Here is a 24,329-nt window from a genome sequence, read left to right as displayed (position 1 = left end):
TGAAAATGTATTAATAAACCAATTAAGCACATTTGGGCAGCCTTGATACATACTTTTTAACAGAAATGCAATGGTTCATTGGATCAGTCTAAAACTTGCACATACACATACATTGTGCCTGGGCTGGAATAATACATTATGACCTTTCTCTTGCAATGATAATGGTACAAAAAAAAATTGTTCTTTGTAATATCTTTTACCAGATCTAATATGTTATATTCTCCTACATTCATTTCACATTTCCACAAATGTCAGTGTTTCCTTTCAAATGGTATCAAGAATATGCATATCCTTGCTTCAGGTCCTGAGTTACAGGCAGTTAGATTTAGAAAATGGAAAAAAAGTGTCAGATCCTTTAACCTGTCTCCTCCCCTTCATCTACACTGATTGAAGTGGATTTAACAAGTGAGATCAATAAGGCATCATAGCTTTCACCTTGATTCACCCGGTCAGTCTATGTCAAGGAAAGAGCAGGTGTTCCTAATGTTTTGTACACTCATTGTATAAGTATATACTAACAAAGCAATAGCAGCCTATAACACGTATACAGATCAAATACACACATTAACCCTAACAAAGTTCACTTACATGTTCAGTGACACACTAATACATGGTTGGGTAAGTCCAGGGAAGGCTTGTCTGTTCAGGAAAGTTCCAGCTATGGGTTGTAGTGGAGGACATGAGTTTACAGAGACCTTCTCAACCTGCCCTCCGGGAAACAGCTAAAGCATAAGAAGAAATGGGGGCCTGTTACGGCCAGCAGGTAGAGCCTGTGATTGGCTGGCCCTGGTTAGTTCCCTGGTGAACTGGACCCGGATTCACAAAACCTTCTTAAGAATGAATAAAAAATCATTTAATAAGTGCAATGTTTACTTCAGTTTCTTCAAATCAATGCAAACCTTAATTTGAAAAGCTTTTGATTACATATTTGACTAAATAATGAATATTATAACAATAATGATTGTTGAAATGGTCATATCAAAAGAAGATAAAGCTAAATGTATTGATTCGAAAATTTCATTAAGAGAACAATAGTCAAACATATTCAAAAACACTAATAATCATATTTGTGACCAACTGAAACTAGAAAATGGTATATCATACACTATAGTTGGAACATTGGGAAAGTTATTTTGCTTTAAAAGTGGATAAACTTGTAACCCCACTTTTGAGAAAATGGCCCTTGAATGTTTTGCTACACCTACTGGAGAGCACTTCATTATCTACACCCATTCAGCATTGTTCACACGCTCTTAAGCCTTAGCCCCACCCATTTCTTTAAGGATTCACATGTGCAAAACAAAGTGAGTAAGGTAGTGAACTAAACAACCAAAGATTTCAAGCCTAAAGGCTGGTTTATACTACGTCAATCAACATGTCTGTAGACAGTTGTCGCAGTGACATCATACACATTCTATTGTCGTCCGACATCAAGCTATAAACACAGAAACGACAACCTGGTGGTCCAAAATAGCATAACTGGTGTATTTTAACATCAATAAACCCATCCGTTTAAAAATGAATTTAGTATATGTCAATCTAGCAAACCAAGCAACTAAAAGCAACTTTTTAAACAATGTTTTGACTGTTTCTAGCTCATTAGCTAGTTCAAATAATGACCATATCATATAGCTGACAACATCTTAACTAAGCTAAATTGTATTCATTATTAGAGGAAAATAAACTCACAAGTTAATGGTGAGCTAATTACAGAACATAGCTTACAGTTATGAGTGTTATGAAATAAAAGCAGGGTATTCTACCAGAACATTTTTTAATTTAGATACTGCCTCGTTGGCCTAACGTTATATCCTAATTTGACTTTGATGCAGATCATGTTGTTCTACACATGGAAAATCTAAGTTTATTTGATACTGTAAGCCTAGTTTCCTGAAACAAATCACATTTAGTGATTCAAAGATCACTATGATACTTTGAATGATGGAATTTCTTTGGTTAGCTGCTAGAGAGAGGAAGAGAGAGAGGGAGAACCCACAGAGCCCCTCAGAAATTGGATGGATCCTCTAAATGTCCCTGACCATGTTCTACTCAGGCAATATCGAATACCACGACACTCTATAATGTACTTGGCTGACCTTCTAAATTAAAACTTAAAAAGACCATGGGAGCATGCCATCTTCTAATCATCCTACAAATCATGATAGCCCTGAGATTCTTAGCATTGGGATCTTTTCAAGCCTTGCTTGCAGGTACAGAGTTAGTCAGTCCTCTGTGAGTTGGGTGGTTAGTGCAGTGTGTGATGCACTGAGTCGTCAGGTACGAAGATTTATCAAGTTCCCATCAACTGAAGCTGAACAAGTAAGCACCAAACAAAAGTTTATTGAGGTGGCTAACTTCCCCAATGTCGTTTGTGCAGTGGATGGGACCAGTGTGGCAATAAAGGTCAGTGACGATGACAGGCACAGTATTGCCACATTGGTCCCATCCACTGCACCAACGTCAAAACATGTCTACATAAGTTTAAGAAATGTTTTGCAACAGAATCTGTGGAAGGAATACACCCACAGTTCACACACACAGTTCACTTTCATACCAGCCACATACAGCATCATCATTTTGCTCTTTATATAATTCCTTATTGTGTCTACGCACTCTCCCCCTCTCACCTTTTCCCTTCCCTTGTGGACTTCATTGCACAACACAACGCTGTCTGTGACCAGGTGCAAAAACCTATCCAAGCCAAACCTTCATACCATAAGCGCTAATCGCTAGATAGCCTACATCGTTTTCACCATATTGACGTTATAGCCAATAAACTAGAACTAACATGTTAGAAAATCCACAATCCAATCCAATACAGCTCTACCCAGCACAGTGTAAAGCAAGCTGTTCAGCAGTTACACTGGCAGGTCCCGGTGACAATACATTAATAGGATAGTCTTAGCCAGCTAGCTAACATAAATAGCATGCCTCTTTGTTAGAGTCAGCTTGTTAAATTAGCTACATTAGCTATCTAAGTAAGTGAAACATAATAAGACTACAAAATCTCTCTCTCTCTCTCTCTCTCTCTCTCTCTCTCTCTCTCTCTCTCTCTCTGCTGCTTCTCCTTAATTGTTTTATGAATTAATTTGTTAAAAACTGTTCAACTATTGTCTTTCTCTCTCTTTACGTCAACTACTCACCTAATTTCATGCACTGGAGTGCTAGCTAGCTTACACTTTCAGTACTATCTTCATTCTCTGACCCTTTGATTGGATGGACAACATGTCAGTTCATACTGCAAAAGCTCTAAAAAAGGGGGCCTGTTACGGCCAGCAGGTAGAGCCTGTGATTGGCTGGCCCTGGTCAGCTGAATGAGTTCCCTGGTGAACTGGACTTTTGTAATGTTTCACTATATTTATTTTTATGTAATTCACTCAGTAGGAGTGTCCTCCCCTTCCTCCTCTAAGGAGCCTCCACTGACACACACACGCACACAAACACGCACAGACACACAACACATCGCACACACACTCAAACACACAAAGGTAGACATGATGCATTCAGTTTCGCAAACTCGGAGCAATATCATTTATGAATCCCCTTCTCTCCATCTCCCCTCTCAATTAGATGATGCATTGTTATGTTCTGACAGCCAACTTGAAATTAGTTTAAACTAATTAAATTAAAGCAGGCTTCATTAAATTACCCTGCCATGGATTTGTCATTGCCACAGCATTTCTGGTTAGTGGCAAAGCAACCTAAGTCAATGCCACCCGTTTCTTTCCTGTCTCAGTTCTGCAACCATAGCAGAAAACCTGCATTGTCTGCAGTCATTGTTGTTAAGGTTCTATTTTCATGAACCGCACGCTATTGTATGCAACATCACAATGGGTCACATATTATACAGTAAACTATATGACTGTGGGTACTCTGGTAGTCATGGGTTAGGGTATATAAACTACAGTAGGATACTGTATATGGATGCAGATAGACTAAAGTGAGATGTGGATGTGTCGGAGACTGAACTGATCCACAAATCCTACTGAATGATCACAGATTAATGCATTGGCAGATATAGTCATCTATTTGATGGTATACCTTAAAGAACCCCGCCAGTACATATATATGGCTACCATTACTGTACAATAGCTTTTGGAATCAAACTATTCTTCCCCCCTTTTACAGTAAAAGATTAGACCCATTAAATTGTGGCTGCTCTTTTATGACTTGTTATTGTCTAATAAAGCATGAAAAGGGAAGAATTTCTGCATATAGTGGCACTAATTTGATAGCTTGATGTTCTACAGCCAGGGGCCAAAGTTCTTAAACATAATTACAGATGGAAATGGTTTTCTTATCAGTAACTAAAGACATGACTCCACTGGCAAGTTGGATAATAATGTATGGTGACATCGTACAATGACTAAATGTATCATTTTAATACTCTGTCAGAAATGGTTTCAATTCTGTCTGGAATTATTCACAGTATGGTCATTATGCAGTAATTGATGAGTGTAATATCTTGTAATATCCTGTGGTCCATGCAATGTGACAGTAGGGTACCATTGACTTCTGGGATGTTAAGGTCCCGGCAACTGGGTTCAGGTGCAAAAGTAGATTTTATTTATTTTACAGTGCAGGCAGTGATGCAGACGATTCAGAGTTGAAATAGTTTACAAAAATAAACAATAAACTTTGCCAAAATAGCTCAATTCCCTCTACTCAGAACCTGCAAAACGTCCATCGATTTATACATCTTGGTAGATGGCAGAGCATGTTACCTGTACAAGCATCTCTTCAGGAATGAGGAGCACAGGAATCCTAATTGAAACCATTCACACCTTTAAACAAATGCATTCCAAATAATATTGATTATAGACTTAAATGGCAATAGTATTGCACAATTAACATAACATTGGCCAACACTTAAGTTAATGAAACCAATGGCATGATGAGCATAAACATTCGCATTCACAATCAACTTTCAAAACACCCCCGGAACGGAAGAAAACTATTTGCAATCTGTGGCTAAAATGAAGAACATGACCAGGCGCACGCACGCATACCGAGGAAGCCAGTTCAAGGGCGTGGTGAGTAGAGCGGTTGTGAATAGAGCGTTGGTGAGTAGCCAAAATTGCTACACCAACCAAGATAAATACAATCCAAAACATTTATCAATTATATGATAACCAAACTCAGGCATTTGTGTTCTTATATAATATTGTAGCGATCCTTGCTATATGAGCCACGTTACAATTTCCACCAAGTGGTTTAACCCGATTGGCGCGAAGGGGTTATTGCCTTTCACGCCTGAGACCCAGGTTTGCTTCCCACTTCCTCTGTTCTCTGTGTCAGTGTCAGAAGTGGGATACCAGCTGTGAGGCCATCTGAACTCATTGCCCCGGACGTGTGAGTGGGCTGAGGCTAGTAGAAGCACGGGGACGTGCCTCTTTCAGAGGGTGCAATGTACCGAGCCACGTTACAATTACCACCAAGTGGATTAACCGTATTGGCGCGATGCGTAGGTTATTTGCCTTTCGCACTGGAGACTTTGCCGATCAACATGTCACTTGTCACTTCCCGCTCCCTCCGTTCACTACAATATAAAGCATGATGTTTAATGGGATTAGGAGTTTGGTAAAACATGTTCGTACCAAACAATCAGTCTGTTTGTGTCGGGAGAAATAGAGGGAATTGTCCCAACCTGGCGAAAGCTCACAGACACATTGTCACATGAGAATTAGACACACATATATTATCTTCTGTGTGGTTGTACATTGTACAAAATGATGGCTATCCCTTTTGGATGCATGTACACTTATTTGTGCCCTGTCTCGTCATTTGTATGTCAAGTGTATAAGACTGGGTAGATATAATTAGTGCTGTATGGTCATCATAGTATGTGATCTGAAAACAAGACTTGTCCACTCTGACCTTAGATCTGTCTAACAGACTCTCGAGGTCACTTGCCAATCAATATCATTATAAATCATTGTTAACTTCGCTGAGGTTTGCTTTTGGAGAACCTTGCATGCTGTACTCATCCATGTATTGCCAATGTGTCCAATTCCTCTAATACATTGGCTTTACATTATTGATTGGACAGAGGTTCGCCTTCAAATCTGCATTGCCATGTCAATACACTTTGGACTATCATTTCCCATGTTCACTTAACCAATATATCTTCAGATAACCAATGTATCTCAAGTGAATGCTCATTTAAGGATATCACACCAATCACACCATATTGAATACAGCACCACTGAAGTGTTCAAACCATCCATCATATCGCCTGTCGATTGGCAACATTTTGCCTAGCAATTTATTTCCCGAGGGAACATCAGACAATGCTTCCCCACGTAAACCAGCTCCATGTCACAACTTATCATAAAGTAGCCTCTTAACCTTGTCTGAACTTATCATGGCACCAATTAGTCTGGAGAAAGAGAAGGCCACACATCCAGGGATGTAATTCATTTTCATCTGCCGAAAGGGCAACATTCCTCGTTAGTATGGAAAGCTGCAATCTGGGCCCTTACTGGGAGGAGGATACGAGGGGCTTGAGATTGGGGGGGGAAAAAAACAACATAAATAAATCCACAAATCATATCACATCGAAAACAGTCTTTCGGTGACACTGTCTTGTTCGTTTTCCGTCAATGCCGATTAGCCTAATTCTATTAAGTCTGTTTCACTTTCGCTGACGCCCCAGTATTTTTTCACATAGCCTCGTCATGTAAATATATTTATATATCCCCCTCCCTCTCTTCCCCCTCTTTCTCTCTATCTGTCTTTCCACAGGTCTCCACATAATGGAGCGAGAATGAACAGAGAGCGGCTGAAAGAAAAGCATGAACTGGAGGTTTATTGAGGTCATCTGCTTCCTGTTTATATGGGACCATATAACAGTTCAGTCTTCCCGCCAGGACCTGTCCGCCGCCGATCAACATGTCACTAAGCAGTTTGATTGGCTCATCTCCGACCGCGGACCTTTCCACCACTCTCGGAGTTACCTCTCCTTTGTGGAAAGATTCCGCCAAGGATTTACAACCAGATATAAAATTTATAGGTGAGTTCACTTTAATTTGTGCGTTTGGGTGGAGCTGATCTTGCAGACGTTTTAAAGACACTCTCTGGCTAAATGTTTTTTTTTCTATTTTGAGTCTCTTATTTTGAGTCTCTTTGGAAGAGGCCGCGCAAAGGTGTACTGTGTACAAGTTTTGTGTGAAAGTGCACCCTTTTTACAGAGTTATTGTACTTACCCACCACACACACAAGAAAGTGGCTGTGCTGTGTGTGTTAAGTGATGGACTGGCTGTGCTGTGTGTTAGGCTGTGTGTCTGCTTAGAGGCAGGGGGTGTTATAAATACGTTATGCAACCACCAGCCATTGTAGTTATTTGCCTCACACATTGTGGCTCAGCTAATCATTCCCCAATTAAATAGTGATGTTAAGAGGATAGACAGCTGCAATGTGACAGAGATGGAGTCAGAGCCATCCTCCCTCTGATTAGCCTCTCAGACTCTACTGAATAGATGTGTGTATAAAAAGTGGCTATATTAAAACGATAGACAAAAGCTGCATGGCTTGGCAGTCTGAATGAAATAAAACATCTAAGCACTGCATTGATACTGGCGCTGTATATTTTAGTTAAGTTCTGGCATTATTATTATGATTATGCAAATGTGTAGACATGTGGTTGCGATCTATTCAGGGCTACTGTGTGTGTTTGACAATGAAGACCCAAACGACACAAGTTAAATGTTAAGCCGGGCTTGAGGAAGGGAGGTCAATGTAGTGTGCAACATTGTCGTTTTTAATTCTTGTTTTCCATGTCTGGTTGTGTTTTTGTCTTGAGAGAATAATCTGTAACATGATATTGACAAATATGTCGTACACACAAGCACACACAACTTTACTTCGTATTCTAGAAGTATGGCATAGTTGTCAAGGATTCTAGCTAGCATTTTGTAATGGGATATGGTTGGCATTCTCTTGACAGGCATCAGCGTTCATGTCGTATTCTTTCCTCCCTGCTACATTACGTGTTGTGAAATACACGATCTGTCGGTGTTTGATTTCAAATATTATCCTTATATTTCCTGCTGTCTTTGCATTGCAAATCTCCTTACAATTGACTGACAAGGTACAGCAAATACATACTGTACCTGGGAGCTTCCCTTTTAGAAGTGTGTGCTTAGTTTTTCCTGCTCTGCAGTCCAAAATCCTAGAGAGAGAAAGGGGAGAGAGAGCGAGAGTGATAGGGAGACCAAGACAAGAGAGACTCATCAACAACATGTTACATTCATTTAGCGGTACGGTTAAACAGGGGCTCTCTGTTCTTTCCCTCCTTTCCTCCTCGTTTCATAGATTGCCTCAGTAGCCTCTGGTCCCCACTGGGTTTGCTGTCTTTATACTGTCACATGTAAACAGAGCATTTACATAATATGTTTCTTGACAGCCTGGATGGTACACAGAGGCAGGAATCTCAGACTAACACGTTTCCCCACAGCCATTCATGGCCCCATGCTGCTGTCGTGTGTGTGGCTTATGATGCTCGTTCGATTAATGAAAGAATCAGAAGAGGAGGCTCAGGCATTATGTATTTGCCTGGGGAACAGAGTCTCTGGCACTGCAACACAAAGGTTGCAGTAGCAGACTAGCTCGACTACCTCCTCACGTCTTGGTTACCTATCAAACAGTAGGAGGCATCGAATTCAGCTGTCAGTGCAAGGTATCGCCTTGCTTGTGACAAGACAATTAAATCTTGCATCAATACAGAATGAAATCCATTACACTTCTCATTAAAAATGAAAAGTAGAAATCTGCAATCACATCTGTTAGACATCTGGGCCACTGTCAGACAAACCGATCTGAGTCATCTGTCAACTGGAAACCTACAAAGGAAAACCTACATTCGGTTTAGTTGTTTTGGGAGGAGTCTGTTATACATATCCTTCATTTTGATGAAGAGTGGGCTGTATTTAACAAAGGGCAGCCATGCCCTCCAGATCCACCATCAAACTCAATGTGTTTTCCTATACAACGAATATGTTTACAGTGAATTATTGTGGTAATTACTTGTCTGAGCCTTTTATGTACATGCACAGGATGATATAGTACATAAACATATACTGCCAGTCTACTGCCAATACAAAAACAGAATCCTGATATTATTATTCACCCTGTTTGCACATCTCACCCAAACTAGTTGAGGTAATATGAAATTAGCTTTTGCAAAAATGTACAATGTGTTGTGAAAACTATCCAATTATCTATGAAAGTATCCAGCTGTGAAATTGGCATAAACGCTCCCATGGTCATAGATTATTCCAATCACACTTGGTAAAAGAGGTAAAAATGATAAAGCTGTCTTCGTTCTCCTATGCTCTCACCCTCAGGTTCCCAAAAACCTTGGCTACAGAGACAGTTACAATGTCACATGACTCCTTTTCCACCTCTTTTTGGCTTCCATCTGAAGTAAGTAAGTTGAGAAATAAATAAAGAACCGGCAGCAGATGCTAACTGGCAATGAGAAGTGAATAGCTTTGTAAATTTCCCCAGGGCTTCCGCTGTCTTTGCGATTTACTGGTTAGAAAGTGGTTGAATCAGACTTACAGGGAGACAAAGCATCCCTCTCTGCCTCCCTTATCAAGAGAGATTATCCCAAGGCGGACCGTTGGACAATGCCAACCTGATCAGCAACAAACAAATCTCTCTCGTTTTTAATAACCTCTGCAACGTGCCTCATTCTGCACGCCAAACACACATATTTAGAATGCACTTGTGCTCGTTTGGCACGCCTGAAAGGTCACCATCACTTGGGGCAAAGAAACATTATTGTTGCTACACTTACCCCACACCCAGAAGTGTGTTTCTTCCTTCCCTAAGAGTAATTGGAATGCATTGGTTAAGGAATCAGCTGCGATGAAAGTGCTATTTTCCTCCTTTTCTGCATTTTTTCTATGCATATTATATAGTGGCTTGCGAAAGTATTCACCCCCGTGGCATCTTTCCTATTTTGTTGCCTTACAACCTGAAATTAAAATAGATTTTTGGGGTGTGAGTATCATTTGATTTATACCACTTTGAAGATGCAAAATATGTTGTGTTGTGAAATAAACAAGAAATAAGACAAAACAACTGAAAACTTGAGCATGCATAACTATTCATCCCCCCAAAGTCAATACTTTGTAGAGCCACCTTTTGCAGCAATTACAGCTGCAAGTATCTTGGGGTATGTCTTTATAAGCTTGGCACATCTAGCCACTGGGATTTTTGCCCATTCTTCAAGGCAAAACTGCTTCAGCTCCTTCAAGTTGGATAGGTTCCGCCGGTGTACAGCAATCTTTAAGTCATACCACAGATTCTCAATTGGATTGAGCTCTGGGCTTTGACTAGGCCATTCCAAGACATTTAAATGTTTCCCCTTAAACCACTCAAGTGTTGCTTTAGCAGTATGCTTAGGGTCATTGTCCTGCTGGAAGGTGAACCTCTGTCCGTCCCAGGTTTCCCTCAAGAATTTCCCTGTATTTTGCACCATCCATCATTCGTTCAATTCTGAACAGTTTCTGCCAATGAAAAACATCCCCACAGCATGATGCTGCCACCACCATGCTTCACTGTGGGGATGGTGTTCTCGGGGTGATAAGAGGTGTTGGGTTTGCGCCAGACATAGGGTTTTCCTTGATACCAAAAAGCTACATTTCTGTCTTATCTGACCAGAGTACCTTCTTCCATATGTTTGGGGAGTCTCCCACATGCCTTTGGCGAACACCAAACATGTTTGCTTATTTTTTTATTTTTTTATTTAAGCAAAGGATTTTTTCTGCCCACTCTTCTGTAAAGCAATGCTCTGTGGAGTGTACGGCTTAAAGTGGTCCTATGGACAGATACTAAAATCTCCACTGTGGAGCTTTGCAGCTCCTTCAGGATTGTCTTTGGTCTCTTTGTTGCCTCTCAGATTAATGCCCTACATGCTTGGTCCGTGAGCTTTGGTGGGCATATTCTTTACATTTTTTAATAATGAATTTAATGGTGCTCCTTGGGATGTTCAAAGTTTCAGATATTTTTTATAACCCAACCCTGATCTGTACTTCTCCAGAACTTTGTCCCTGACCTGTTTGAAGAGCTCCTTGGTCTCCATGGTGCCGCTTGCTTGGTGGTGCCACTTGCTTAGTGGTGTTGCAGACTCTGGGGCCTTTCAGAACAGGTGTATATATATATATACAGTGGGGCAAAAAAGTATTTAGTCACCCACCAATTGACAGACAGACAAAATGAGAAGAAAAAAATCCAGAAAATCACATTGTAGGATTTTTAATGAATTTATTTGCAAATTATGGTGGAAAATAAGTATTTGGTCACCTACAAACAAGCAAGATTTCTGGCTCTCACAGACCTGTAACTTCCTCTTTAAGAGGGTCCTCTGTCCTCCACTCGTTACCTGTATTAATGGCACCTGTTTGAACTTGTTATCAGTATAAAAGACACCTGTCCACAACCTCAAACAGTCACACTCCAAACTCCACTATGGCCAAGACCAAAGAGCTGTCAAAGGACACCAGAAACAAAATTGTAGACCTGCACCAGGCTGGGAAGACTGAATCTGCAATTGGAAAGCAGCTTGGTTTGAAGAAATCAACTTGTGGGAGTAATTATTAGGAAATGGAAGACATACAAGACCACTGATAAGCTCCCTCGATCTGGGGCTCCACGCAAGATCTCACCCCGTGGGGTCAAAATTATTACAAGAACGGTGAGCAAAAATCGGGGGGACCTAGTGAATGACCTGCAGAGAGCTGGGACCAAAGTAACAAAGCCTACCATCAGTAACACACTACTCCGCCAGGGACTCAAATCCTGCAGTGCCAGACGTGTCCCCCTGCTTAAGCCAGTACATGTCCAGACCCATCTGAAGTTTGCTAGAGAGCTTTTGGATGATCCAGAAGAAGATTGGGAGAATGTCATATGGTCAGATGAAACCAAAATATAACTTTTTGGTAAAAACTCAACTCGTCGTGTTTGGTGGACAAAGAATGCTGAGTTGCATCCAAAGAACACCATGCCTACTGTGAAGCATGGGGGTGGAAACATCATGCTTTGGGGCTGTTTTTCTGCAAAGGGACCAGGACGACTGATCCGTGTAAAGGAAAGAATGAATGGGGCTATGTATCGTGAGATTTTGAGTGAAAACCTCCTTCCATCAGCAAGGGCATTGAAGATGAAACGTGGCTGGGTCTTTCAGCATGACAATGATCCCAAACACACCGCCCGGGCAACGAAGGAGTGGCTTCGTAAGAAGCATTTCAAGGTCCTGGAGTGACCTAACCAGTCTCCAGATCTCAACCCCATAGAAAATCTTTGGATTGAGTTGAAAGTTTGTGTTGCCCAGCAACAGCCCCAAAACATCACTGCTCTAGAGGAGATCTGCATGGAGGAATGGGCCAAAATACCAGCAACAGTGTGTGAAAACCTTGTGAAGACTTACAGAAAACGTTTGACCTCTGTCATTGCCAACAAAGGCTATATAACAAAGTATTGAGATAAACTTTTGTTATTGACCAAATACTTATTTTCCACCATCATTTGCAAATAAATTCATAAATAATCCTACAATGTGATTTTCTGGATTTTCTTTTCTCAATTGTGTCTGTCATAGTTGAAGTGTACCTATGATGAAAATTACAGGCCTCTCTCATCTTTTTAAGTGGGAGAACTTGCACAATTGGTGGCTGACTAAATACTTTTTTGCCCAACCGTATATATATATATATATATATATATATATATATGTATATATTTATATATATATACATACTGAGATCATGTGACAGATCATTTGACACTTAGATTGCACACAGGTGGGCTTAATTTAACTAATTATGTGACTTCTGAAGGTAATTGGTTGCACCAGATCTTATTTAGGGGCTTAATAGCTAAGGGGTGAATGCATTAGCACGCACCACCTTTCCATTTCATTTTTTTTTAAACAAGTCAGTTATTTAATTTCACCAATTTTGACTATTTTGTGTATGTCCATTACATGAAATCCAAATAAAAATCCATTTAAATTACTGTTTGTAATACAACAAAATAGGGAACATGCAAAGGGGGATGAATACTTTTGCAAGGCACTGTATGTTCAAATCAAACCAAAGTTTATTTGTCACGTGCGCCGAATACAACAGGTGTAAACCTTGCATACAGGCTCCAACCAATGGTGTGGAAAAAAAGGTATGTGTGTAGGTAAAGTGTGTGTGTGTAAGAAAATACATTTAAAAAACAGTAAAAAGACATTTGAAAAAAGAGTAGCAAGGCTATATATAGACACCTGTTAGTCAGGCTTATTGAGGTAGTATGTACATGTAGGTACCGTTAAAATGACTATGCATATATGATGAACAGAGAGTAGCAGAAGTGTGAAAAGAGGGGTTGGCGGGTGTTGGGACACAATGCTGATAGCACGGTTAGCCAATGTGCTGGTTGGTCAGGCCAATTTAGGTAGTATGTACATGAATGTATAGTTAAAGTGACTATGCATATAAGATGAACAGAGAGTAGAGCAGCATAAAATAGGGGTTGGGGGGGGCACACAATGCAAATAGTCCGGGTAACCATTTGGCTACCTGTTCAGGAGTCATATTGCTTGTGGGTAAAAACTGTTGAGAAGCCTTTTTGTCCTAGACTTGGCACATACATGAGTGTGTACGCCTCCACCTGTACCAAACACATAATATGCCATAAAGCCACTTTCGCTGTTGCTGTAACGGATGTTGTCTGGAGATAGAGAGGAGGACCAAGGTGCAGCGTGGTAAGTGTTCATGATGATTTTAATTAAAGAAAGCACTGAACACTGAATCAAAACAATGACTTGAATTTACAAAACCGAAACAGTACCGTGTGGCCCAAACACTCACATGGAAACAAACACCCACAAAACAAAAGTGAAACCCAGACTACCTAAGTATGATTTTCAATCAGAGACAACTAACGACACCTGCCTCTGATTGAGAACCATACTAGGCCGAACACAAAAACCAACATAGAAAAACCAACAGACTGCCCACCCCAACTCTCGCCCTGACCATACTAAAACAAAGAATGAAATAACAGAACTATGGTCAGAACGTGACAGTTGCAGCATGTTGCAGTTTTGCAGATGGAATTGTTATTGACTGGGGATACATCTGTGCTTGAGTGAGTGGTAGAATGGTCTGCTTTTGCCTGGCCTTGACTCCCTCTCTCCTTGTGGCGTATGTACTCTATTATGGGGTTGACTGTGTTTTTAGATGATGTTGCTGTGGTCATTGTTCGCAGGCTCTATCTCAAGTCCTTGTGTGGCAGAGAAATCCAATATAAATGCAAATCTCTGTCCGTTAATGCATTTTAAAGGCTGGGAATCAGCATTACTGTAATCAAAGGAGGGAGATGGAGGTTGTTATTAAAAATGAAAATGTTTATGAAAATGTCATGATGGTGCTTATTGATCTTGGATGTGGGGTTTGTGGTGTGCAAAGGGGAGGCTTGCCTCACACTGTCATTGGACCAAGATTCATTACCATCTGAAAATCTATCCAGGGTTTGAATCGATTAGCCTCCACAACGATCTACAGAAAAATTACCCTGAGGCATCACTCAGATGTCCACTCCAGCAGTTCTATCAGAAGTGGCCCTATTTTGTCTAATTTAGTTTTGCAATTTTCCCATTGCTGAAACGCTAACTTGTGATTTGTGGTAGTCATCAATGTGATTACAGAAAAAAGCACCTTGCACAGATTGTTTTCTGGCACAGATTGATTCCTTGCTTATACAGCGCTGACGGCGTCACCTAAACTGCCGTCAAGTTCAAGAGATGTGGGGCTGTATTTATAAAATGACAGACTTGGAACTATTTCTCAACAAATGCCATTTTCTCAGAAGGCCTCCGGAGCACCTAACTCAACAACTTTGGCAATTGGTGTTCAGCACTTTTCAGCACAAGCTTCATCTTCGCATGGATATTTCATCTGGAGAAAGAGAGATCCTCAATCTCTCTCTTTCTCTCGCTCACACACACTGTATAATAGTCAGCGTAAGTTGCGAATGAACATAGTGAAATAGAGGGGGAAACCAAATCAGGAGTTAACTAACTCCTCTTAATCCACTTTATTCCATTTGATGGCATCGTTAAATGTGTTTAGACTAGGTGAATTTTTGTCTGGATCGTCATATTTGTGTGTCGCCAACCACATTAGGATCTGTATCCTCTTACAGTATTTAGATGACTGGTTCTGATGGCATCAGTAAACGTTTAGATCTCAATCCATCATATAAATTTGGCCATGTCCTATTTGCTCAGTTGCACTTCACATTTAGGGCACAAGTCTATCTCAAAGTTGCACATGATGCAGCAGGTGTAAACAGTAGTGAAATGCTTCTTGCGAGCTCAACAGTGCAGTGCAAGTATCCACGTCACACACTTGCCGTTCACTTAGTTTGTATAATGCTGCTATACATAAACACAACGGTACCAAACTTGCAAACATTAGAAACATTTTAACTTGGACCTCCGTCTCAAGATGTGCATCAGCCAATTCCCCCAGCAACATTATTATTTGAGGAAAATACACTCCACTGTTGGTCCTCGAGTCAAATAATCCTTATGTGACAAAGTAGATGTAACATAGACGCAGGGAGTCAGGAAGCAGGTGCAGTTCGTTGTTATTAAACTCACCAACATGGAACTCTACAAACCAAGCGAAGCGTCTGACATGGAAACACAGACAAAACTACCTGATGACTAGTAACAAAGGAGTGCTATATGATGGGTAAGTAATTAGGGAGTAATGAATTCCAGGTGTGGCTGATGATGAGATGCAGGTGTGTGAAATGGTGGTTGCCAGGTGTGCGTGAAGAGGGTTTGCCAGGACCGCTAGTTAGTAGACCGGCGACGTCGAACGTCGGAGGGGAGGAGTGGGAGTAGACGTGACAGTAGATGATTATATAAAATGCATATAAAACGTTGTAGGCCTACATTCAGGTGTACACGTCCATGTAATACAGTCTATACAATATCACTATTACGCCATAGAAGTGTGTATGTCTCCAAGGCTGTAGAAAGACCTAGCTCTCGATGGATGTGTACACCTGAATGTAGACCTACAACGTTTTATATGCATTTTTAATAATCATCTACTGTCACATCTACTCCCACTTCTCTCCTCCGACGTTTGACGTCGCCAGTCTACTAACTAGCGGTCCTGGCAAACCATTATCTTAATTTTCAAGCTGTTGGCTGCACTTCACTTCTTAACACTAACACAATAAATGTAATTCTACATTTCAAAGGGGAGGAAAAACTCATGTGAGATTTAAACCCTTGCCATAATCTGCAACAACCACAAAGAGCTAGACATTCTACACTGTGCGCTATATGACCAGTCAGTCTAATGCATGTGCATGTGATCTAGTTGCTTTGATTATCAGAACGTGCCATTGGACTTCTGTTAAGTGCGCTTTCATGAACAAGTGTTGTATCATGTCCAAGTTCGTTGACAATATTAATTGGCTGAATTGAACCGGATATAATCACGGACAGTTTACATTAGTAGTATTGAAGCACACATCTACCAATATTCGCACACTCACACCAAACACAGCACATCGACCATGTTTGGTGGGTAGGTTTATACAGTTATACTGTGATGTGATTTGTCTAATGCATGGATATTATGCACTTCTATAAATGAACATTTCTTCATCAGTTTAATTAGACCGACTTGTCAGAGATCACCTGATTAGCCTTAAATTATTGTTATACATTCACCACTGATCTTCGGCTTCCCATGTGCAAACAGTATGTTTGAGACGGCCTACAGGGAGGAGGTGAGGGCCCTCAGAGTGTGGTGTCAGGAAAATAACCTCACACTCAACGTCAACAAAACTAAGGAGATGATTGTGGACTTCAGGAAACAGCAGAGGGAACACCCCTTCTATCCACATCGATGGAACAGTAGTGGAGAGGGTAGCAAGTTTTAAGTTCCTCGGCATACACATCACAGACAAACTGAATTGGTCCACCCACACAGACAGCATCGTGAAGAAGGCGCAGCAGTGCCTCTTCAACCTCAGGAGGCTGAAGAAATTCGGCTTGTCACCAAAAGCACTCACAAACTTCTACAGATGCACAATCGAGAGCATCCTGGCGGGCTGTATCATGGCCTGGTACGGCAACTGCTCCGCCCACAACCGTAAGGCTCTCCAGAGGGTAGTGAGGTCTGCACAACGCATCACCGGGGGCAAACTACCCGCCCTCCAGGACACCTACACCACTCGATGTCACAGGAAGGCCATAAAGATCATCAAGGACAACAACCACCCGAGCCACTGCCTGTTCACCCCGCTATCATCCGCTATCATCCAGAAGGCGAGGTCAGTACAGGTGCATCAAAGCTGGGACGGAGAGACTGAAAAACTGTTCTATCTCAAGGCCATCAGACTGTTAAACAGCCACCACTAACATTGAGTGGCTGCTGCCAACACACTGACTCAACTCCAGCCACTTTAATAATGGGAATTGATGGGAAATTATGTAAAATATATCACTAGCCACTTTAATATAATGTTTACATACCCTACATTATTCATCTCATATGTATACGTATATACTGTACTCTATATCATCTACTGCATCTTTATGTAATACATGTATCACTAGCCACTTTAATTATGCCACTTTGTTTACATACTCATCTCATATGTATATACTGTACTCGATACCATCTACTGTATCTTGCCTATGCCGCTCTGTACCATCACTCATTCATATATTTTTATGTACATATTCTTTATCCCCCTACACTTGTGTGTATAAGACAGTAGTTTTGGAATTGTTAGTTAGATTACTTGTTGGTTATTACTGCATTGTCGGAACTAGAAGCACAAGCATTTCGCTACACTCGCATTAACATCTGCTAACCATGTGTATGTGACAAATAACATTTGATTTGATGATTTGATTTTGTATGTCCTTGTTAACCTAGGTTTAAACTGTTCATCAAGCAGATATCACTCTAGTCTTTACTTAATCTACACCTTTTCTTCAACTCCCATTTTTTGTTGTTCACCTTCACTGTCTCTATCATCCCTCCATCCCTTTGATGCTTTACTTTGTCCTTTCATTGGTAATGCATACAGTGCTGTGCACCACCCTAATGCAATGTGCTATTAGCCCAAATAACAAAGTATGCCTATTGATCTGATAAGGACACAAAGAGAGGCACTGAATGGAGCCAAACTCATTCACAGTTTTAATTGTGAATAGTCTGTCTGGAGAGTGTTGTTGGGCCCTTTGTTTTAAGTGCCGGTAGAAGACAAATCTTTTGTCCCACTCAGGCTAAGTTGAATGAGTCTGGATCATCCATCAGTAATTAGATAGAACAGGGGTGGATCATTTAGATGCAGTCGGCAGATCTGAGGCAAGGCGAGGGGAATGTTTAATTCAGGGGGCAGCCGCAGTTGTCCACATTCTGCAGAGAGAGGGGGTGAGAGAGAGAAAGAAAATAAAAGGGAGGGAGAGGGAAATAGAGAAGGAATTAGGGAGCAAGAACAAGGAAAATGGCATGAGTGTGTCTATGTGAAGGAGAGCGAGATCATTTTTATTTTATTTATTTAACCTATATCTAACTAGGCAATTCAGAGACCGGGGCAGAGGAAACCAGTAAATCCGCGTCAATCTGCGTCAGACAGAAACAAGCTGACAGAGAGGTCAGAGTCAAGGTGATAAATAATCAGGGACTCCTTTACGACACGATACTCCCTCCAATGCCCCCTCCTCTCCAGCCCTCCTTTCAGCACTTGCAGGAACTTCCCAACCCTGCACCCATCTGTGGTCACTTACCCTCTACGACTGATTTTATATCCATGACGCCAAATATTTATCCTCCGGGAGCAAGGTTTACCATCTCTCTACTGTATAATTGCCATCACTGCAATGTTTGTGAGACATATTTATTGTGCCGCAAAAAAAAAAACATTTCCCCTCGGAACAGCAACAGCCTCCCCAATTATAATCACACCCCGAAACTGAGTCAGCCAGTCAGTCAAGTCAGAGAGGCTCAGCTGTAAGTTAGGGAATCAAGAGGGCTGATCTGGGGAGGGAGTTTTCTTGTCTCTTCCCTCCTCAAACCTTGGATAATCAGCCCCACTGTGGGATTAGTTAATTACTGGCAGGGAGAGATGGTAATTATAAGGAGGAACGGAGCTAGAGGAAGTGTCAGGGTTAAGTACTGACTAATTCACTGTGTGGGACGCTGCTTGCCTGGCTGCCAGAGTCCCCCGAGACTTGCCCACATCGCCTCACCCCGGGGGAGGAAGACGATAGGAAAGGATGAGTGCCGTAGATCCTGCACCATGGAATTTGAATGTGTACCATTAGATGCTATAGATTCCAAATGTGTTAGCTAGTTATTGAATACGGAGCTAATTGTAATATCAGATATCACAGATTTAGATGGTTCTAAAGATATACTGCAACATGGATTTTAAATGAGTACCATTAGATGCTATGGATTTGAATTGTGTTGTGGTGATAGCATAGCTGTTTAACGCATACTGTAGCTATCATATAGATATTTCTGCTTCTAAAGATGTGAAATGAATACTATAGATTCCATAGCATACATGCATACATTATGTAAGAATATAGGCCTGGTAGATGCCTAGAGTCCCAGTGGATGTCTACTATAAATTACATAGCATATTTGTAAATATACAGTATGTCCAAATATATGCTTTGCAGATCTGATAGATTCCATGTAGATTTCAATGGATGCATTTACACAGGGAGCCCAATTCTGATATTTTTCCCAATTATTGACAAAATATTTGATCTGATTGGTCAAAAGAACAATTGTTGGTAAAAGATCAGAATTTGTCTGACTGTGTAAACAGAGGCACATTCGTATTCCTATTCTATTTAGGGCATCAGTGGAAGTTATTGCTTAGAGAATTCAGAACAGCAGCATATGGATGAGATACAATAGGGCGGCAGCTGGAGCATTGGCAGTAACATTTGTTTCATTTGACTGAATGTTTGGCTTGACCTTGACACCTCTCATTCTTATGAGTAGTCTGAAAGTGTTATTGTTATGAATGAATTGCAACACAGAGCTAGTGTTTTAACAATCAGCAGAAAAGTGAGCTATAAAGCTACATGTTTCTGTTGGCAGGTGATGAAATTGCAGGCCTAATGCAGTTGCTTTAGACGGCACCAACATCCTATTCACAGTTGCTGCTGATGCCTTTTCAGCTTTTATCAGTTTCCACTCTTCTTGACCAATAATGTCACTTGAAACACTTGAGTACAGTTGAGTGTAATACAACTCAAAATGTTATCCTCATTATTTTCTCTATCTCCTCTAATTTGCAGTATATTATGTGAGCCTAAATTAGTTTAGATGCAAGATCTCTCTCTCAGATGTGTTAATCAGCAGTAGTTATTCTATTACATTGTTGATTAGATCCAGACAAGTGGCCAGGCCAGTCACCTGCAGGTCTGATTCCAGCATCATGTCCTGTAAACCGCTAGATTAAAGTGAATTAAGAGATTGTCGTGATTAGATCCATTTCAGGGTTCATAGCAGAACAACCTCAATGTGTTCAATTAGCCTAGCCATCAAATTCAATCTATTGAAATATAGTCATAGCAGCGTATTTAAGTAATAAGGCATGAGAACCTGGGGATTATCCTGTGATAACTCTGAACTAAGAGCTGTTTTTAGGCCCGATGCGAAACCAAGGGCCGGGAAATAGCCCTTAGGAGGGAGCTATCACACAATAATTACCGGGTTCTCATGCCTTATTGCTTTTATAAAACTGTTGCCAGCATGTTTTCACTGAAAACATCATTTTAATGAGTAAAACATTTGTATTTCATCCCGTCACCAGACAATATAGTCTGCGCAAAATCTACTTGTTAGTTCTGAGGTTCTGAAGTTGCAAACCAAACAGGCTGGTCGTTTATTGTAGTCAAATGTTTTGACCCTGTCAACGCCACATTGCTACTGTGTAAACAAATAACAAATAACTTCCATGTCAAATAATTGGCATGTAGCTGGCTAGGAAGAGGGTCAATAGTGACAAAAATCAATAACTTCAATGAATAATGATTTACTAAATCATGTATAAATAGGCAACAACCAGCTGATTGTCGAGTCAATAAGATAGGGAGGATCGCTAGGTTGAGGATAACGTTTAACGTTCCTTCTCCTTTGCTAGCTAGCCAACTAAAGCTAACACATGACCACATCAAGCAACTGAAATGACTGCAAACTATGTTTGTTTTACATTTGTTTCTATTGCCTTTTCATTGGATATATCCATTATAATGTTCCTGATAGTTGCCAGGTACAGATAAACTGTCAGTCTAGTCACGTTCATATGCATGGCAGTTTTGGGATCGCAAAATATTACTGAAACATAAAAATATTACTGAAACTTGTTGCACAGGTCGGATAGGCACACAGTGAAATTTATATTAACACCCACTGTACCAAACCAAATGCTAGCCTAGTAGCATCGGGAAAAAATGGCTAGATGTTCTTTTTTTCTGGGGAAGATTAAGTTTATGAATGACTGGCTGGGCTGTGGGACAGTGGATTAATCTTGTTAAATCTAATTGAACTGTTAACAGGCATTACCAGTGGAATGCGGTGATTGTGATGCTATAACTCCCTGCTATCAACCAATCCAAATGTACAGTTTTAAAAACTGTACCTTGTCAGGCCATCCGGAATAGTGATTATTTGTTATTGTAGCGATACATACTTCTAGCTTCTGTTTTTAGCAAACTTGCATCTTTGTCCTTCGTCTTGTCGTGTCCCATGTACAGTGCCTTGCGAAAGTATTCGGCCCCCTTGAACTTTGCAACCTTTTGCCACATTTCAGGCTTCAAACATAAAGATATAAAACTGTATTTTTTTGTGAAGAATCAACAACAAGTGGGACACAATCATGAAGTGGAACGACATTTATTGGCTAATTCAAACTTTTTTAACAAATCAAAAACTGAAAAATTGGGCGGGCAAAATTATTCAGCCCCTTTACTTTCAGTGCAGCAAACTCTCTCCAGAAGTTCAGTGAGGATCTCTGAATGATCCAATGTTGACCTAAATGACTAATGATGATAAATACAATCCACTTGTGTGTAATCAAGTCTCTGTATAAATGCACCTGCACTGTGATAGTCTCAGAGGTCCGTTAAAAGCGCAGAGAGCATCATGAAGAACAAGGAACACACCAGGCAGGTCCGAGATACTGTTGTGAAGAAGTTTAAAGCCGGATTTGGATACAAAAAGATTTCCCAAGCTTTAAACATCCCAAGGAGCACTGTGCAAGCGATAATATTGAAATGGAAGGAGTATCAGTCCACTGCAAATCTACCAAGACCTGGCCGTCCCTCTAAACTTTCAGCTCATACAAGGAGAAGACTGATCAGAGATGCAGCCAAGAGGCCCATGATCACTCTGGATGAACTGCAGAGATCTACAGCTGAGGTGGGAGACTCTGTCTATAGGACAACAATCAGTCGTATATTGCACAAATCTGGCCTTTATGGAAGAGTGGCAAGAAGAAAGCCATTTCTTAAAGATATCCATAAAAAGTGTTGTTTAAAGTTTGCCACAAGCCACCTGGGAGACACACCAAACATGTGGAAGAAGGTGCTCTGGTCAGATGAAACCAAAATTGAACTTTTTGGCAACAATGCAAAACGTTATGTTTGGCGTAAAAGCAACCCAGCTCATCACCCTGAACACACCATCCCCACTGTCAAACATGGTGGTGGCAGCATCATGGTTTGGGCCTGCTTTTCTTCAGCAGGGACAGGGAAGATGGTTCAAATTTATGGGAAGATGGATGGAGCCAAATACAGGACCATTCTGGAAGAAAACCTGATGGAGTCTGCAAAAGACCTGAGACTGAGACGGAGATTTGTCTTCCAACAAGACAATGATCCAAAACATAAAGCAAAATCTACAATGGAATGGTTCAAAAATAAACATATCCAGGTGTTAGAATGGCCAAGTCAAAGTCCAGACCTGAATCCAATCGAGAATCTGTGGAAAGAACTGAAAACTGCTGTTCACAAATGCTCTCCATCCAACCTCACTGAGCTCGAGCTGTTTTGCAAGGAGGAATGGGAAAAAATGTCAGTCTCTCGATGTGCAAAACTGATAGAGACATACCCCAAGCGACTTACAGCTGTAATCGCAGCAAAAGGTGGCGCTACAAAGTATTAACTTAAGGGGGCTGAATAATTTTGCACGCCCGATTTTTCAGTTTTTGATTTGTTAAAAACGTTTGAAATATCCAATAAATTTCGTTCCACTTCATGATTGTGTCCCACTTGTTGTTGATTCTTCACAAAAAAATACAGTTTTATATCTTTATGTTTGAAGCCTGAAATGTGGCAAAAGGTCGCAAAGTTCAAGGAGGCCGAATACTTTCGCAAGGCACTGTATATATCTTTTCACATCTTTTTTCTATTTTTCTAAACCTCAACTTCAAAATACTCTCCTGCCTCGCCCAATGTGGTATGGATCTGCTTTTTTTCTAAAGTATTTTCCTTTACCTCTGAATCGGAATCCCCCAACAGAAGCTAGCCAGCTAACTAGTTACTAGCTAGTAGTCAGCTAACCACTGCTAGCGGTCATCAGCTACCTTTAGCACGGAAAGCTCTAGTTTGTGCAACGCAATTCAAACCAGAGCATACCGGACCTATTTTCTCTCCATATCCCCGGATTCCTACCGCAAGCTCTTAACCTTCTCACCTGGATCATCTCAACCTTCTCAACCTTCTCGAATCCGACTACTCCTGGCTAACGTCTCTGTCCCGAAGCAAGCACCGATTATCCTGGTGCTAGGCCCATCTCCCGGCTAGCTGAAGAGGTCCATCATCCACTCCTGGGCTACAATACCTATTTTGCCAACTGGCCTGGACCCCTGTTACTGCCGGTATGGGGAACGGAACCCCGACGATTCTTCACGACTGGACTACCGATGTAATCTGCTTGAGGGGGTTACTAAACTGGCTCCTACATTGCAACGTCCCCTGAGTACCGATCTGCTAACCTGCTAGCCGCGGCCCAGACTGTTAGCTAATAGGTCCATCGGCCAATTTCTTGTGCCACTATTCCTATTTTGCCAATCAGCCTGGACCCCTTTTACTACGAAGCCCTGCTTATCCATCACGACTGGACTACCGACGTAATCTGCCCAAGGTTTTTTCCCAACAGGCCCCTCCGTCGCGACGTCCCCTGAATGTCGATCTGCTAGCCTGATAGCCACGGCCCGCTAGCTGTCTAGACCACATTGGACTCTTAGCTGAATAGATCCATTTGCCAATT

General features: G+C 41.1%; 1 protein-coding gene across 1 annotated transcript in view; it reads left to right on the top strand.

Annotated features, from left to right (window-relative positions):
• The window catches only part of brinp1 (bone morphogenetic protein/retinoic acid inducible neural-specific 1), a 121,683-nt gene that overhangs the window by 27,337 nt on the left and 70,017 nt on the right, over positions 1-24,329 (top strand). The window contains exon 2 of the mRNA XM_029620470.2: positions 6,745-7,012. Coding sequence (XP_029476330.1) covers positions 6,795-7,012 — 218 coding nt within the window. The 5' untranslated portion in view covers positions 6,745-6,794. The remainder of the gene's footprint in view (positions 1-6,744; positions 7,013-24,329) is intronic.

Source organism: Oncorhynchus nerka, linkage group LG19 (assembly GCF_034236695.1).
Source record: "Oncorhynchus nerka isolate Pitt River linkage group LG19, Oner_Uvic_2.0, whole genome shotgun sequence".
Classification (NCBI taxonomy): Eukaryota; Metazoa; Chordata; class Actinopteri; order Salmoniformes; family Salmonidae; genus Oncorhynchus; species Oncorhynchus nerka.
This window is presented reverse-complemented; position numbering and strand designations above follow the sequence as displayed.